General features: G+C 33.7%; 1 protein-coding gene across 1 annotated transcript; it reads right to left on the bottom strand.

Moving 5' to 3' along the window:
• Positions 1–427: 427 nt before the first annotated feature.
• Positions 428–1,972, bottom strand: LOC128546753 (uncharacterized protein K02A2.6-like). The gene has a single exon (XM_053518046.1). It carries the CDS (start codon positions 1,970–1,972, stop codon positions 428–430), a length of 1,545 nt encoding a protein of 514 aa, XP_053374021.1.
• Between the last annotated feature and the right edge of the window lie 17,044 nt (positions 1,973–19,016).

Here is a 19,016-nt window from a genome sequence, read left to right as displayed (position 1 = left end):
TAACAACTGCTGAAACAACATCCCAAACTGGGTGTGTATAAAATATACGCATGCGCTGTGAGTATACTACATTATCTACATAATGATACATCTCCCCTTTTGGCAAAGAACAAGGAACACAATTTCTGAAAGCTAAAATAAAATAAATCAAAATACTCCAAATTTACTATAACGTAAAATTTCTTTCATAAAGTCTGTTTCTCCATGAATGGCATATTTTTGCTATCAGCACTTAATTATCTCTGTTCACTGTTTACATAGCACGCGTGTTCCGCTATCTAATGTTATCATATTACATTGTTTCAATTCATCTTGTCGGAGGTTTAACTGCCCTGCCAGATCTACTCATATATGTTTTTTCACTTGCTTCATTATCTGACCTTTTATTGCTTTTATCAGAGAATTGTGAAATACAGTCAGAATTTTCTTAAGGCGCCGAAAGGTTGTCATTTTCCACATTTTGCATGTCAACTTCAGGTATGCACTCTTTTGATTCATTGGTTTGTAACAAATGCCTCCTATTGCGACGATATGTGTTACCGTCAGGTGTTTTAACAGAGTATGACCTATCATGGTGTTTTTGCACTACTACTGTAGGACTCCAATTTTTATTTGCTTGCTGAATTCGTGCCGAATCTCCTATTTCTAATGGTGGTAAATGCTTGGCTGTCATATCATAATATACTTTCTCCCTTTCCTTGTTTGCTGACAATTTCTCACGAATGACCTTGTGTGAGATTTGCCGGGGAAGTAATTGTGACTTAGCAACTGGCAACACTGACCTAATTTGACGTTGGAACATGATTTCACTTGGTGAAAAACCTATTTTAAGTTTTGTAACCCTATATTCTTGTATTCCTATCATTGGGTCGGTGCCTGATGCTCTGGCCTTCGTGAAAATGCACTTGCAAAATTTCACGTACGCATCCGCAAAACCATTACCGGAGCTGTGGTAAGGACTTGTGGTCTGGTGTGTAAAATTCCAGAGCTTTGCAAAGTTTGCAAACTCATGAGATGCATAGCATGGCCCATTATCAGATACTACAATTTCTGGTATGCCAAATCTAGCAAATATGCCCTTGAGCCTACTTATAACTGTCGAACTTCTACAGTTAGGCAGCTCTTTGACCTCAAAGTAATGTGAATAATGGTCAGCGACTATCAAAATGTCTTTGCCATTAAACTCAAATAGGTCTGTGCCAACTACCTGCCATGGGTATTCTGGAACTTGGGTGTAGACAAGCGGTTCTTTCTGGTTTGAGTCTCTGTGTTGCAAACATACAGGACATTTCAGAACGAGATCTTTAATTTCCTGGGTGATTCTAGGCCAGAAAACAATATCTCTTGCTCTACTTATTGTTTTCTCTATTCCCATATAACTTGAAGAATGTAGTTTTGACAATAAGTCTGCCCTTAGGGATTTAGGAATAACAATTTTGTGACCCTTCATTATTACCCCATCCATGACGGTAAGCTCATCCCTGTAATTCCAGAAATCTAGCAGTTCTGACTTGCAGTGATTTCTTTCATCAGGCCAACCTTCAATAATGACTTGCTTCAGGGACAAAAGTTGTTTGTCCCTGTCAGTATTGACCTTGATTTCTTGCAATTTCCGGTCACTTACCGGTAAGCTTCTTTTGACCATATTAACCTGGACTTCTACAGTTTCCGTCAGGGACGGATCTGTATCCTTGACCGGAAATCTAGACAAAGTATCTGGTAAAGGAATCTGAGTTCCCTGCCTATAAGTGACATCTATATCATACTGTGAAATGTTTAAGAGCAGCCGCTGTAACCTAACAGGTGCAGCAAATAAGGGTTTCTTACATATAGCTATCAATGGTAAGTGGTCTGTAACTACTTTGACTTTTTTCCCATACACCCACTGGTGGAATTTCATCAAATTCTGGTGGTCCAACAAATTCGGACTGTCCCAGTCCATTGTAGGCGTCGGTACACCGGTTAAACCCATTATTTAAATCCGATACACTATATGCACTATATGCACAATGATTGTTAATAATCCTGACAAATGCGGATGTATTAAAATCGTTAATTTTCTGACACCATGTCTTATTGTAAAGAATGACCAACACAGTATTCTTACTATATGTTTATTATATGAGTGCGCCTTAACAACTGCTGAAACAACATCCCAAACTGGGTGTGTATAAAATATACGCATGCGCTGTGAGTATACTACATTATCTACATAATGATACAACAGTTACAACATAATATAGATGTAAACTTAAGCTTTAATATCGTAGTGCAAAAATATAAAACAAAAAGAACACATTAATCATTATGGATCGTAGACTTCGATGGACCCAAAAAACGTCAGAAGTCAATTTTAAGTTTAAACTTTCTGTGGGTACGATAAGATAAATTTTGTGATGGAAAATGTAACAGCTGCTTTTATTTACCACATGCTTTGCAGTGAATGATTGTAATATTAAAGTGATATAAAACTGTTATTTGCACAGTGAAAACATCACATATATATGTTTCACTGGTAAGAAACTATAAAATAGGTAAATTTAGTCAAAACATGAATTAATATTTTTTTTTGTTTTTTTTTTTTTGTTTTACGTGTAAGATCGGAATATCTTTACTCATGAACACCATATCTTACATTTTCACTCGTGACTCTGCCACTTGTGAAAATATTGCATCTGGTATTCACTTGTGACAGATATTTCTATCTTAAACTGAAACAAACAAATATCCTCTATATCTTAGTATGTAGGAGGCTTATTACGATAACTCTTAGACTCTTGCAGTAAATCATTTTAATTGATGCCCAATCATAATTATTTTACACACACGTATTTTTTGTCTGCTGCCAATCAACTATAAAAGTCTTTAGTCAAAAATTAACTTCGCAACTAAATGTTTGAAAGTTTTTATTGAGGTTTGATACAGGTACGAGGCACAACACAAACTGTATAACAATATAAGCATGTGATCCGTGTTCAAGCTTTTGCTATAGATATATTTCTATTACATGACGCCTTATATAAATCGTCGGTCCAAAGTTGATGCTATTGACCGGAGTATAGTTCAACACTAAATTCTGCTGTGCTGAAAATAAATAAAACATGAAGACAGTTATTATAAAGATTGTTTCTGGTGTCATATAATAAAGCACTTATTGCTCGGCTTGCCAGTCAATAGCAGTCAAAACTATTGCCCAAGGTCAAAAGGAAAGTGTTTTGCATGACATCAGAACTAAATTTTCACAGTTTTATTTCTTTGACGTATTAGTCCGATACACTTGTTTCGAAGATAGACCAGCCATATAACTAAAATATATATAAAAGTTTTCAAGTTTATTTCATTTTCATCCAGAAGGTACTAGACCCATGTGACAATAACAACAATATAGACAAATATGACGACAAATCTTCAAATAATATCATCAGAAAACAAGTACATATCTAATGTTCACATAATTTCAAGTCAATTACAACACAAAAAGTTACATTTATTGTACCATACAATTGAAATTGTACATGCATGTATAGAATTAAATATGTGTTTTTTAATTGATTGATTGACCTTTATATTCTGTTTTAAAATCTTCATCTTCCTTTGTAATGTTATTTATACAAAGTCATGTTATAATTGATACTATTAGACCATTGACCGGCAAGCCATTCGATAAATGTATACAATATTTAACGGTTAATCTATACTTTTCGTTTTACACAATCGCTTAATTGGAAATCTTCCCCGTCGCTCGACATTTAAAATCTGAATCTAGTGGTTGATAATCATTTTGTTTACTTTAATTTAACGTGAATACAAATTGCAATTTTAAAACTAATGGCAAATACCACTTTCTAAGTATGCAGCCGTCATTATTCGACATCCTGTGGATGCGCAAATGACTGATATTTACAGAAATACACATTGACATTTACAAAAGACACCACCTTATCAGAATCAAAATAACACGAATGTGTAAAACATGTTCTAAGTTCATAATAACAGTAGCTATGCTGAAGGCTTTTATTGGCAATACATGGATTACTTTGGCGTCTTTAACTGGACTACACGTGCTAACACATCGTATTAACTTTTTCTGTAGATAACACCAGTATATAAATGATACAAGTAGCTTAGACTTTTATTTCCAAAATAACCAAGCAAAAACGTGCCTAGGAAAGTAGGCACATTCCATATACTTTCTTATTATATGTTCTAAAAATAACCTAAATTTCATTGGCCAAAACCGCTCATCACATCTCTTAAAATATATTTCATGTTTAATGGTAAGTGAGTTTTCCCCATTAAACATAATTTTCTAAAAATAGAATGGAAGTTAAACTGACATGTAGCTCTAGTTACAATATGAACAGTGGGAAAAATCAGTTACAGGTGTTACCCCAGCCAATAATAACTGGCCAAAATGCTCAGGTTATAATCAACAACAATATATTTCAGCGATAAGAAACTGTATACACAATGGTTCCAGGAATTTTAAGTGTCTTCATTTAAACTTTAATAAGTTTTCACACAGTTGTTGTTACTTTCAAACATTAAATATGTGGCAACAAATATTTGTTACTTAATCATAAACCATAACCCATATAATAAAACAGTTATTGACTCTTATCGCCGAGGTCAATATTGCCATCTTCCGGTGAATATCACATCATATCCAATGGCTCAAGAGTCAATAATTGAATAATATATGATAGAACAAGAAAGCTGTACTTTGCAAAATCAGGCATTCCCGTCTAATAATCATCCCTACTTAGTGCTATTTTTATAAAGGGGTATTTAAAAGAGAACTTTTGAATCATTGCCAAGGCTCACATCCCTGTATGTTTGTCCTCGGAAATTTTATCACCCGACTGGTACAAATGTAGATCGGACTGAATACAAGAACCATTGGTATCATTACTCTAGAGGTTGTTGATAAGATAAAGTTATTAAAAACAACTAGAGAAAACTTTCATAAAAGAAAGGTATAAACTGTGACATTCAATGAAGGTAATTTTTAAAGCAATAATCCCACGGATACGTTAGACTTATTTCGTTCATTTAAAGCCTAATAAAATCCTCAGTTGCAAAGAAAAGAACATTAAATGTAATCGACAGGACATGTTGTCACTGATTAATCTTTCTATTTCCCTTATGAAATAAAAGAGATCTGAAGACAAATTCCTTTACGGAAGGAATCTTGTTACCTGCTGGGAAACATTATAAAATCACCCTGAATGTAACGATATCAAACAGTGTACAGATATTTTGATAGGGGTTTCTTAGGAATATATCGGTAAGAGGGTGAATGACTTTTGTCTTCAGTCATTTCTCAATAAACGACATTTTATGAAATATTTTTGTGGTTCAGTTTTACGCCAATGTTCCGTCATAGAACATTAATTTTGTTCGTAGCTTAACCAATATAAGCCTGTCACATGATCTTAACATCCAGACGGAACAATACTGATAAGTGATTTGCTTTTGGAACCACTTCCAAAGGGATCATGTACCTCTCCCCAGAGACTAACTCGATACTTCTATAAAACTATCTCTGCTCGCAAGGAAAATTGTGTTTTACTCGCGATTAGAGATACATGTATAAATAAATAGCTGTAAGCGACATATGTCCCCGCAGCAAGCTTTGACACAATTGCCTGTTCGAATGATCAATGAGAGCACGAAAATTGCGCGGGAAACATATCATGAAGTGAAATTTTGAACATATGGTTTCTTTGGCAATCACATCAACTTTCAATGTTCAAAAGGCGACTGTTTTTTAATATTTTATTATTTTTGTTCATTTTTAAGTAAAATAATATCGTAAATCATCAAATTTTGGTAACAACCGCCACTATAAATGAGAATTACTGATAATACGATGTTACTGGCACAAAAACTGGGAGGCGAAGCCATACAGGAAGAATCAATTATCTTTTTTTATTACATGTCATCTTGAATATATAGAAAACAGATTTGGAATTTGTGAAATTAATCAAAGGCATAAATGTACTTTTTATGTGCCTAATTTAATTATTCTAAACGCCGCAAATATTACGCATTTGCAAATCATCATTTCCAAAGCAACTTGAAGAATGTACCTCAAAACTCTGACAGAAAACAGAAAAACTGATGATTTTTAAGAAATTAATAAATAAGGGTAAGGGTAGATTTCTCGGATGCACAGAACACACAAATACAAAAGGGTTAGGGGTAGATAAAAAGGGTGGTTTGAATAATGCCAAATACGTAAAACAACCTAATTGCGATACCATGTTTAGCTCAATGATAGAGTTACTTTGACCTCTTACCTACAGCTGGATTTGAGTCATCTGTTCTAGTCCAGGCTTCCTAAAATGATTGCGGTTCCTGAGCCGAAACTTCAGTTATCAACCAGTAACCGATTTCCAGCTAAATGTTCCAGGACCTTGAGGTTTGCGTAACCAATCGGGGGACAGACGGACTGGCGGACGTGGAAAATAAAAGGCAAATAAATTCAACATTATTCTCCATGGATACCTTGGTAGGGACACCACAATACTATAACTCGACAGGTCGCAATTTATAGCCCAAGTCGCATAATCTCTACAAAGTTTGCTGCATTAAGCTACTTGCAAAACATAAGATACAACGATATTTAATATGAGACCTGGACACAGATCAACATTGTTAGATACTATTCATTTATCAATTAGAACGGCATTTTATATGAACACGGAATCAAATATACGGACATCAACAGTAAAATGAAAGTCTTAATTGAAATTATGGGCCAAGCCAACGTTCTCAGAATAAACACACGAGAGACAAAATATAATCAAAATATCTAACATGTCTACAAGTAGTAAATAAATAATGATATTATACTGTCTATATCCAGATGTTTCTTAATTTCTAATAAGCACAACACTACTCAGCTGATTACATCTTGCAGCGTATGATATATTAAAGTGTCTGAAGTGCTGACATATTGGTAAAGAAGGATTTTAGCATTTGACATTATATTTAAGTCTACTCATAAGATCCGTGATATCTAAATTATATTATGTGCCATTCTGTGTTCATCAATATTTACAGTTATAAGATTCAACTGGGTAAAACAACAAGGACAAATATCAAACGGGAAATGACATGTTCAAAAAACGTGCACAGTACGGACACACAAACACACACATACTCGCATTTAAAGCAAGCACACGAGGACAAAACGAACAAGTAAAGGGACACAGTGGGGCACACCATGGAAAGGTCAGTGGGAAAAACACCACTGGTGAGCTTAAACCTGTTTATGGTGCGCACCCAAACCACGAAAAGCGTCATTCACTAACGCTAATGGATGCACATACCATTAAACATGGTTTAAAACCCTGTAAAATATCCATTAAAATAAGAAAAACCGTTAATTAACTCCATTAATTCTTGCATCACTTTATTTAACAGGTTTCACAATATTAATGGGTTACATGTTAAAATACCATTAAAACACCCATTTTTGACCATGAATCATGCCATTAAAAATTAGTTTGGCAGCTAAAATAGTTAATGGCTTTGAAAAAATAGTGAAATTCTGTATATTTTGAATTTAACAGGATTATTCATGGCCCTTAAATTTGATTTAATGCCCATTAAATGTTCATGTTGTGTATGATTTCATTTAAGAGTAAACTTAATGGTCCTTAACAGCAATGTAATGCCCATTAAATCCTACATTCTGTAAAATGTGATTTGTATATATTCTCTTTTCGGTTTTTGGCTTGCTCTCCTATTGAATGCTTATAATTCCAGTCTCATATTGTTCTAAAATGGACTTTAATCACAATAAATACATACTACGCACACATCGTCTATAATATATCATGATGTTATATTAAGTTGCATTAAAGTTATTTCCCCTTGATGCAGCTACGCCATTTTTTTAAATGTTTGCCAAATTGTGTTCCTACAAAAAATCGGATTTATTTCAATGAAAGTCGGATGAAAACGTATTAATTTATTTGATAACATCAATCAACAATATTTAGGTAAGGGTAAATACGTATTGATGCATGCCATTTTTTCCGTTCTTTGTTTTTTTGTCCAAATAATCAGCATTTGTATAAGAAAATGGGTGGGGTAAGGAATTTAAAATGTGTTCAGACTAGATTTTCAAATATTTCAAGCCTTGAGTAGAAACTAAGGGTTATAGAGAAGTGAACAGTACACATAATTGTGAAGATTTACAGTCTGATTTAAATTCATTTGGGGCATGGGCAGATCAATCGCTTCTTCGTTTCAATGAATCAAAGAGTGTGGTACGCTTGATTGGAGATGGGAGAAGCTACTTGTGATGCAATCCCTCAAACATTTGCTCTTAGCTGTTTAAGTGCATGCACGTGAGCACAAAGTACTGAATTAGAGCTAAATTGTGACTGCCCATTGTGCGCTGACATTGTCATCAACAGTTGCTTTTTGAATGCACCTGATGCCTAATGTCTGTACGAATAAAAACTTGGTCAGAATGTTTGTCAATATTATAATGTTAAATAGTTAAAACTACCCACATGGTCACTTGATCTATTAAACCGGTACCTGTAAACCGTTCTCAGTACAACTCAATACAATACAATATCCATTTATTTTCTCATTTCATATGAACATATGACAGAATAAGGATACAATATAACAAATGTTTGTACGAGGCTGTTACATGTGTTTACATTACAAAATTATAAGAGAAAAAAGAAGAAAGAAATATTCTTCTAGCATTTTACAAAACAGTACATATGTATAGATACTATTACATGTGAAGTAATGCGTTGTTTAAATCAATATGGCAAATATTAATATGAAGTTGATTATCTTAAGATGTCTAATTCTGATGGCAAATTTTCATGGCCCTTAATTTGATATAGTTTTTCACAATTAAAATATTATGAACCCATTAAAATTGAATCTGACATTTTTAATGAGACCATTAATCGATTTTTTTAATAATTAACGGCCATTAACAGAGTATTAAAAAAATAATGGCCCCAATTAGTTCTTACTAATTAATGTGGAATTAAGGGGTACTTTTAATGGCATATTAATTTCATGCCAATTAAAAATTTTCATGGAGTTCAAGGAGCCTGTTAACGTATTTTAATGGTTTATTTTAAGCAGCTTTTCATGGCCATCAAAGTCATTTTTAATGTATGGCATTAAAACTATGGTCATGAATCCCATTAAATAGTAAGAAGTAATGGGAGAATTCTAATGGTGACCTGTTAAAACTCGGTTAAATACGTTTGAAAAAATTAAGGCCAATTTCATAACCCTTTTAATGGCATGTGCATCCAGTATTGTAACATTATTCAAAACCAATTAAAAAGCATGCCTTGCTTCAGAAAGTTTTATTTTAATAAAAAAAAATGAAAAAATTGAATTTTCGATAAAAATGGCGTAAATTTGTTTACGCCCTCGCCACACCTCCATTCAAGTTGCCTTCAATTTTCTTAGGACGGTGTCCCTAATTCTAATAGTACCAAATTCGTATCATTTCGGGTGATTTGTTTTGCATTCAGCGATGCCTATTCTTGTAAATGCATCTTTTGGTGGATTTGACTGTTCAATTTTCCAACAAATCAGTTTGCAGTTCGACAGGATAACGTTTTGGATGTTTATTAGCTTTGGCTTTATTTGAATTTTCCTCCAAATATCAAAAAAAAATGGATTGAGTATTCTGGTACTTGTTACTATGTCAGACCATACTCAGATCATTGACAATTAAATTATAGAAAACAATTATCGAAAATAGGATTTAGAAATATAAATGTAATTCATGTTTACAACACGGAATGTGCAAGCATCATTATCAGGAAATGCTTTATAAACTTCTGAATGATTTATAACTAAAAGATAAAAACAGCCTTTATCACATGCAATGCTTTAACAAGAGTTATAATGTACTAGAAATATCGTAGTTTTTTTTCACATAAAGTACTCAAAATATTTTAGTGCCCTAAATGAGAGAAAATTCTGTCTGAAACAAAAGTTATACTCCAGCTTCCAGTGATTTGATGATATTTACGTGCACAACACAATTCCAATCCAAACTACATTTTTTAACTATTCTTTAATCGCTTTGAGAATATAAAAAGCTTTTGGAAAATCTTCATTAGAGGATGAATAGCCTGAAAAATTTACAGAAAATAAGAAGTAATCTCAAAACTCCTGATGGAAATCACATCCTCTAGCATTTTAGCTAAGGATATTGATCAATCGTACGCAACTGGATATTTCAAAGCAGATAACAAAACGGAAGAGCTTTTTTAAAGAAAAGAAATGACGTAAATAATTAACAGAATGATTTGTCAGTGTTTGTCTTGTCTTATACTTTATCATTTCGAAGAACTGATTTGTTTTGACTGTAAAATATAAAAAAAGATAGTGCAATAATTTTACAATTGTAAAATTTTGTTGTTTATTTCATTTTCCAGGTTTACATTTACTTTCCCCAAATGCAAATTAAGGAAATGATATTGAATATAATTCTACCAATTTACTCACAAGTGCCTGAAGACATTATGCCAATATAATAGCTGTTGCCACTTTAAACGCCAAACAAAAATACAAGAAAATAAGTCTTAACATAATGTTGAGATTACAAATTCGCATGATTTTTCGGTAATGGATTAATGAATTAAAACACAATAGACACATAACTCATGCAGCAACTAGGTACAGTACTACTATTCCAATGTATTGATAATAGAAAGTAGAATGGTAAATAGAGGGAAAGAATTTTGTATTTATAATATGAAACAAGAGAATGGTTAAGACGAGACGGAAACTCGTAAGAAAGGAATGCACTGATATTCAAACATTTTATGCTTCCAGAGAATTTTATACGTTTTATTTAGAATCTCTTTAAATATGAATTAAAATCACATTGATATGACACAAGTTTTAAGAATTAAAAATAAAAGGAAATCCGAACGTAAATTTCATAAGATGGGAATATCAATCAGGACAGTCACTGTAGTCAATTAACAATTCGAGTAACTGTAACAGTTGTTGTTGGCATGTTACACATGTACTAAGCTTACTTACAATGTGATTTTTATTAGGTACATAAAGCGTTCTTTCATCAATGGTTGTTGTAGCGTCGACGTAAAAGGTTGTAGAATTCATCTAACCTATAAGATAATGAAATTAATAATGAAACGAGATTTTAAATATCACAAATATACCAGTTTCTATAATGATTTGTCGGAGATGACTTTGTGTATTATATATTCTGACCATTGGTTAATGATGTAAGTGATCTTTCACTGTTGAATGTCAAGATATATCCAGGGTGTCAAAATATACTCCACTTATTATATACGAGGGCTGTTAAAAAATAACGAAGACTTTCGCTTTCAACTGTCGCATATTGTGAAAATAGCAATGTGAAACGTATCGCTTTCTGTAATTTGGTCATACATTTCTTGTAACATTTTAGCTGATAAGCGAAGCGCGTCGAACTTTTTTATTACCATAGCTACGCATAAACGGCACAGACATTTTTTGATCTACCGTGATTTGAATTCGATCGCTAATGTTAGTACTAATAGTATACTTGTTTGCCAAAAATACGTCTGAGAGGAGCAACACGTCAGGGCGGCTGGATCTAGAGTATGTCGACATTCCGACGTGGGAGGCAGAAGACATCAACGTTTAAACCAAGTGAGTATTACTGTTCATAACATACGTAATGTCGTCATCGACTCGCATAGATAATATGAAAGTTGCTTAGTTATGGAGAACTTATGGCGAACAGCAACTAAAATTCATAAACTAATGAAGCAGGCGTCACAATAATGTGCAGTTATCTGTGTCTTTATCTTCAAGTGGTACAAACGATTCTTAAATGGTCCAGAATTGCTTAAAGACAGCGAAGTTGGAAGGAGAAAACATAACATCTGCGAATTGACGTTAATGCCAATGTATGATGCCGTAGATAAAGACCAAGTACTAACGTTGAGTACCCTGTCCGAGCTGCGTGGCGTAAGTGTTCATAGCTTTTTAGTATTCTAACCAAACAACTCAATATGACTTAAGTATTGCTCATGAAAAATTATGAAATGAATTTACAAATATAAATTGATGCAAACTTAATGAAAACATCACAATGAAGGCACGACATCGTTAACATCGTTGAACTATGATCGCCGTGGGCCGGGTTCGTGTAAGTGACTATTTTCGATGTGGCTTAACTCCTGACTGTATTATCAGAATCACGTCAAATTTGCAGTGCAGTGAGCAGAGGAGTTTCTACTGTTTTCGTGGCATTGCATGGTTATAATCATGTCAAATTTGCAGTGCAGTTAGCAGAAAGATTGTAAATCATAATTGTATATTTCTTCATTTGCTTCACTAAAGCATATAAAAGCTAGAAAAAAGTCTATGTTATTTTTGAAGAACCCTCGAATACATCATATTTCCTCTAAATAGAGCTCTGTTACATCAGACTTGGAGACGCTGTTTCAACTGGGTTATCAATCGGTGTTTTTATTATTCAAGATTCTTGCTTAATGTAACCAATGATAGACTTGTTTACTGTTTTCCAACAAACGAAACTTTTTGCACACCAGACATTACCTAGTAAATCATCAAGTGAGTTAATTAAATTGCTTTTTGTAAACATTGTCGTATGTTTATTATAGCAATTTTACTAAAAAGGAAAGAAATCTGATGCGTGCTTATTAAATGATAGTTCAGTTTTTATAAAGGAAATGCATACAGTTTGAACAAGTAAAAATTCGATAGAATTGCAAACAGACAAAATTTCATTGTAAGAGTTAATGTTAGGTAGGTATTCTCAATAGATATATAAAAACGGTGCATTTATCCTATATTTCTAGGATACTTGCTTAATCCACACTGTCTCGAAAATGTACCCGAGTTATGCAGATGAACAAAACAACACATTTGAAACATATTAATAAGAGAGTCAGGCTGACCATATATATCTAACCAGTTTAACAGCTCAGACAAGTATAACAGGAAATCTAAATATTAATTGCTTTGAAAACTGGCCTGTATATTAAGTGAAAATTTTCAATTTTTTGTTTTCTTAGAGCCATATTAAGGAAATAAACCCGCTCCTAGCCGCCATAGTTTTGCTGACAAATGATGATGGCATTTGTTTCTAGTACAGGGTCAATCAAGAATCGTTTCTATGAAATCGTTTCAAACTTAGACTACGCAGTTTAGGAAACATGACGTTTTAAGATTTGTAAATTTGTGGCCATGTTTTAAACAAACTGGAATATTGTGAACACTGTTGATAGATGGTTACCCAAAGAACATTTGTGTGGATTTTATTAGTTTCAGATAGTATGTACAGGAAAATGTTAGCACGCTCTTTGGATGCAAATCGGATCAAGCTGTAAACTCGTTGTGTAACAATAGAAGTATTTGTTTGAAGTTGTTTCAAGTTTATGAAAGGAAGCTTTTTAACAGTTCCCACTGTAAACACAGAAGAAAAAGAGACATTTCTCCATGACACCCATTGTTATGACGATTCAAATTAAAATGATCTTTGTAAAAAAGTAAAATGTATTGTCCGGTGTTTTGAAAATACACTGTACATTAAAGCTTATGGTCATTTGATTAAAAATGAGTAGAACACCCACTTATATACATTGGTGTGTAAATGAACAAAGCATTTAAGCAAACATTCAGCATTTTTTTTAAGATTTACAAAAAACATTTAATTTGCTTGCTACACCGAGTACAGTAGTTCAGCATTTACAGATCATTAAGTTAAAGTAACGAATAATTTAACGATCATTACTAAATTCACTATAAAACCGGCTTACTTTGTGTTTATCATGCCGAACGTATAGTGAAAGTTATGTGTTCACCAGTAAAAGTGAAGTAAAAAAAATACAGGTCTAACAATACACTTCATAAAAATCTTGTCTAGAAAACACGATAATGGAATAACAATGGTATATAATATAAATACATGTACTGTCAAAGAAAAAGAATCAACACTATATCTTCAAGGCGCCTTTTGAAAACAAACACGATGTTAAAATTCCCAAGTCTGTATAATATTCCTGTGCCATAATCTTAACGGACTTTGTGTAAATTTCGTACCTACATGTACCACGGGATATAGAATGGCTTGTCTATACTTAATACTAAAGGTGTCAATTCATGGTAAATACGGCACGTAAAATGTATCATTTTCTTATACTCGATTTTATGGCGCCGATTCATGACAAACATGATATGAGTGACGTATATATTGCTGATACAGGTGAAACGGTTCATTTCTGCTCCTTCGTACGCAATTACGGAATGATGTTTCAACTTGCATAATAGTGTAGGTTATAAGTCGAAAGATTGTGCACTTTGTAGAAGAGCTTTTGTTTTGTATGATTCTTGCGTATTATATCATAGTATTACAATTCTGATGTAGAACCCATCGCTGCATGAAGAATTTAACAAAATATATGCCGATTTTTAAGAAAACTTTACCAGTGAAGATTTTCATTGTACTTGTCATATTGTTTTTTAGTGTTTTTTTTTTTTAATTCCAATTTTTTGTACATATATTTATTTTTTAAATGTCGATCCAACATAGTTGGTTTGCGACCAGCATGGATCCAGACCAGCGTGCGCATGCGCGCAGTCTGGTCAGAATCCATGCTGTTCGCTTATAAAGCCTATTGCAATTAGAGAAACCGTTAGCGAACAGCATGGATCCTGACCAGACTGCGCAATTCTGCATGTAAAACATGTACACATTGACCTATTTTGTAAACATGCATGTAAAGTTCAAGGTTGAAGCCGTGCCAATTACAATTGATACAAAAGTGGATAAAATATCAATGTAGACAACAGTAGACTTTCCTGAAACATTTTAGTTGACAATTTCATTGCAGTTTTCTCATACAATGTTCTGAAGTTTATGACAATACCACTGGATCGTGACAAGTTGTATTAATTGCTAATTTGCACGTATGCATGTGTAAATGTTGTAAAATACTTTTTAAAAACATGCAGATAATAGCCAGTAAGACGTTCATAATACGAAATAAGGCAAAGCGTCAAAGCGAGCTTGACGACTTTGTTACAACGAAACTGTTCACTACTCAAAAGAAAGTGGAGATTTGTGAGAAATTATTCAAACAAAGAAGTATAAGATCTTTGATTCAAATAAAGAAAGATGGTAGTAACTCGCCGATTATGCCTGTATGGTTAATCGATATTCCATATCAGTATATTGTGCTATTTTCCCGCCTGGTAAAGGTCATATTTTTTGCCAGATATATGCTGTATTGATACTTTATTGTAAATAAGAATGTCTGTGGATAATTTAAAGCTACGTAACGTTATATTATTCCAAGTTTGTGAAGAACCTGCTGGGTAGAATGAAAGTGAATATATGTACATGCTGATGTCTTCCTTCTCAATATTATATTTTTATTTTGTATCTCAGTCACGTGACCATGGTTTCACTGCATTATGGAAAACCCAATATTTTTTGTTTTTATTTATTAACTATCTCGCAAGAAGTGAAAAGTTGGAAATGCTGATAAGAAGATGTTATGCATTGTCATCACATTGAAAATAGTAGCGGAGACATTCAGTACATTCTAACCTATAAAAAACTCGCATTTCGTAAAATTTGCTTCAACAAAGGTAAAACTGGAATTTTAAGAAAAACATGATATATCAGTTTCACATTACATGCAAAACTGAGACTTTTCCAGAAATTAGGGTTAATTATATATTTATGGTGTTCCCCGCACCTTTGTTCCGCATCAGTCATTATTGCAGATTTTGATATTACAGCCATCCCTTGAAAAGTAAAAGAAGTAGGAAAAGAAAGATAATAACCGTTCTATCAAACTTTTGCAAAACTGATTAAAACGACTAAATTAAATGTAAAATAATTTATTGTAACCAATATTTTAATGTTTTTAAGATTTTGACATTTTTTACAGGTCTGAAGGTAATTATTTGCTAAATATGCCTCTGGAGAGCCGATTTCACCGTGATGTTATTTGCCATTCGTCGCCTTTGCTTAAGAATATTACTGGCATGTTTTTCCTGTTTCATTCCAGAATTTTTCTTTTAAAATGTTATCATTTTTCCATGTAGCTAATAGCCTCTCTTTAGGGAATTAAAATGATAAGTAACTTTGAGCAACCATTTACTGCAAAGAAAACACTTTCTCGCCAACAACCGCGTCTTGTTGTCTTCCAGTTAAAGTTTTAGAATCCATCAAATATACGAAAGTTTTTACGTTACTCGAGCTGTCTGTTCTATGAATCTTTATCATTTTCGTTTTTTTCACGTTGGCGCGCGTACCAAAACAACACAAATTTTTGTTATGGTGTGTTGGCGTGTTTACCAGGACGATACAAATAAAGGTGTTGGATAAACCGCACGCAAGCCAAAGCAGCATCACGGGACATTCTAAAATAGCCACCATAGATGAACCAACGACAGCCTTTACACCTGACGACATGCTGATCTATCTAGAAATTAAAACATCACGCGAAATATTTAAAGACGAGTTTCAGATGTTATCATCGAAGAAATTACATTTGCTTTAACGGGCTGAATACACAGAAGACAAGTTTAAATAAAAAAGGTATATATCAATTGACGTTTTCGCGGCAATCTTTTTCGCATGTAGATGAGATAAAATGTGAAGAACATGAAAATGTGAATAAATGCAAGGGCCATAATGTCCCTCTAATTACCTGACAATTTGTTTTGTAGATTCTCATTGACTCTTGATTTTAGATTTAGTTCAATATTATGAATATTTGCATGTATGGAGGTAAAATGTGGAGTCATAGATGTCTCATTAAACACTAACATTGTGTTCATCTACAAAGTTTATAATGATAATATTAAAAAACCTGATAATACAAATTATTTGATATAAAAGTATCTAAGGCGACATATTTTTCGAACGTGGAAACAAAAAAAATGGTAATACGACGGCTCTGAGAAACCGTAAAATCGTCTTTCAAACGTAACAACGCGTGTAATTGTACCGGTAGAGAAAGGTTTTGACATAAATTTTATAACAAGACATTTAGACTTTGCGTTTGCGGATACTAGAAGACTACGTTTGCCTTTGACTATTTGAAACGTCTCGTGTATAATATTGTTTTTAATGGCTAAATCTTATTAAAATTATGTCCTGCAAACGATAAACTTGCATTACGGGAAGAGATTTAAGCTTTTGTAATGATGACAAGCTTATTGCTAAAAATTATGTTTATATAATTTATTGACCTTTAATCACATCTGACCTTGAACTGTTCTTGACCATGAGAAAAAACTGTTGGATATTTCTGTACTCTCAACTGAAAAGATACTTACGCAAATCTAAACAAATCTGACATAATGGTGCGGAAGGCAAGGCTCTGGTAAGAGGACAATGGCAGGTATAGAGACGGACAGAGTGACGGGCTGAAATATTAAACAAGAGCTTGCAGAACACGAAATACACCCCTTGATACATTCAGCAGCTGCACAAGGAACAGAAATTATTTGGTTACTGTGCACTGGACGTTAGACGTACTAACCTCAAATCAATAATTATGGATCATTTACCAGTTATAAGTGACCTTCGCATCAAATGTCTTCTTAAACCAAAGCATTCTCTAGCTATTTGGTAAAATGCTCTACTATTCTGGGTCAATGTAGCCTTGAACTTTGATATACTGACCTCAAAATCAACATGAGTCATCTGCTGGCCATAATCAACCTCTCTGTCATTTTTCGTGATCCTAGGCGTCCTCACCCGGAAACGGTTCAACTGTTCCGAATCACTTTGACCTTGACCTTTGACTACTGACCTCAAAATCAAAAGAGGTAATCTGCTTGTCATTATCAACCACATTATCAAGTTTCGTGATCCTAGGCCCAAGCGATCTCGAGTTATCTCCGTAAACCGTTAACTGTTCCGGGTCACCGTGACATTGACCTTTGTCATGAAAAGCAATAGAAATCATCTGCTGGTCATGAACAACCTTCCTACCAACCTTTATGATACAATGCCCAAGCATTTTGTGTTATCATCTGGAAATCGAAGACATGTTCTATGACAATGTGACCCTGACCTTTGACTACTGACGTAAACACCAACAGAGAACATTTGCTGATCATGATCAACCTTCCTATTAAGTTTTGTGATCGTAAGCCCAAGGATTCCCAAGTTATCGTCCAGAAACAATTTAACTGTTCCGTGTCACTGTGACCTTGATCTGTGACCTTCTGGTCTCAAACACAGTAGTAGGTCATCTGCCAGTTATGACCAATCCGTCTGTCAACTTTCATGATCTTAGGCCCAAGTGTTCTTGAGTAATCATTCGGAAACCGATTGGTCAACATACTGACCGACCGACAGACAGAGCGACCGATATAATATAATGTCTGCAAACCAAAATCTACTCCTCCCCTGAAGGGATCATACAAATAGGGTTTCACAATCCATGAGTAATTACTACTTATAACAAAACTATTCAAACCAAACTTGAAATGTACCATTGAAAGTGTTGTCCGAATTTTCTAGAATGTGAGAAATTCAAGGGCCGAAACTCTCATATTTTTTCATTCCTGAGCACCACCCAGACTAATTAATAAGTTCCTCCGACATACATTCGCTAAAATAGTGGGACATTTGTATTACCTAAATAAGTATATGGAGGGTTTTGTAGACCAATGTCTTTTATAAATGATTTCAAGGGACATAACTCTGACCATTATAATTTATCATAAAAAAGTGGGTAGAGGTCGGTTCTACATCTAAAATGTTTCGTTAAAGATAATAGTTATGTTTCAGATAAAGATAAAATGTCTTCTAAAAGGTGCATAATTTGAGCTTATTTTCAGTCTTATAGCCTCCACTATAAAGCATACGCGTACAGTGAATATTAACAAGCTTGAGAAGATAAATAATATTATTTCAAACTTGCCTAGACTGAGGCTGTTTATGACATATAATATAACGTGAACAACGAGAATGAACTTTCCAACAGTAT

This window comes from Mercenaria mercenaria, chromosome 11, assembly GCF_021730395.1.
Source record: "Mercenaria mercenaria strain notata chromosome 11, MADL_Memer_1, whole genome shotgun sequence".
Classification (NCBI taxonomy): Eukaryota; Metazoa; Mollusca; class Bivalvia; order Venerida; family Veneridae; genus Mercenaria; species Mercenaria mercenaria.
This window is presented reverse-complemented; position numbering and strand designations above follow the sequence as displayed.

What these genes read in the sequence shown, in the direction of transcription:
- LOC128546753 (XM_053518046.1), bottom strand. Translation starts at nt 1,972, where the DNA reads ATGGGTTTAACCGGTGTACCGACGCCTACAATGGACTGGGACAGTCCG.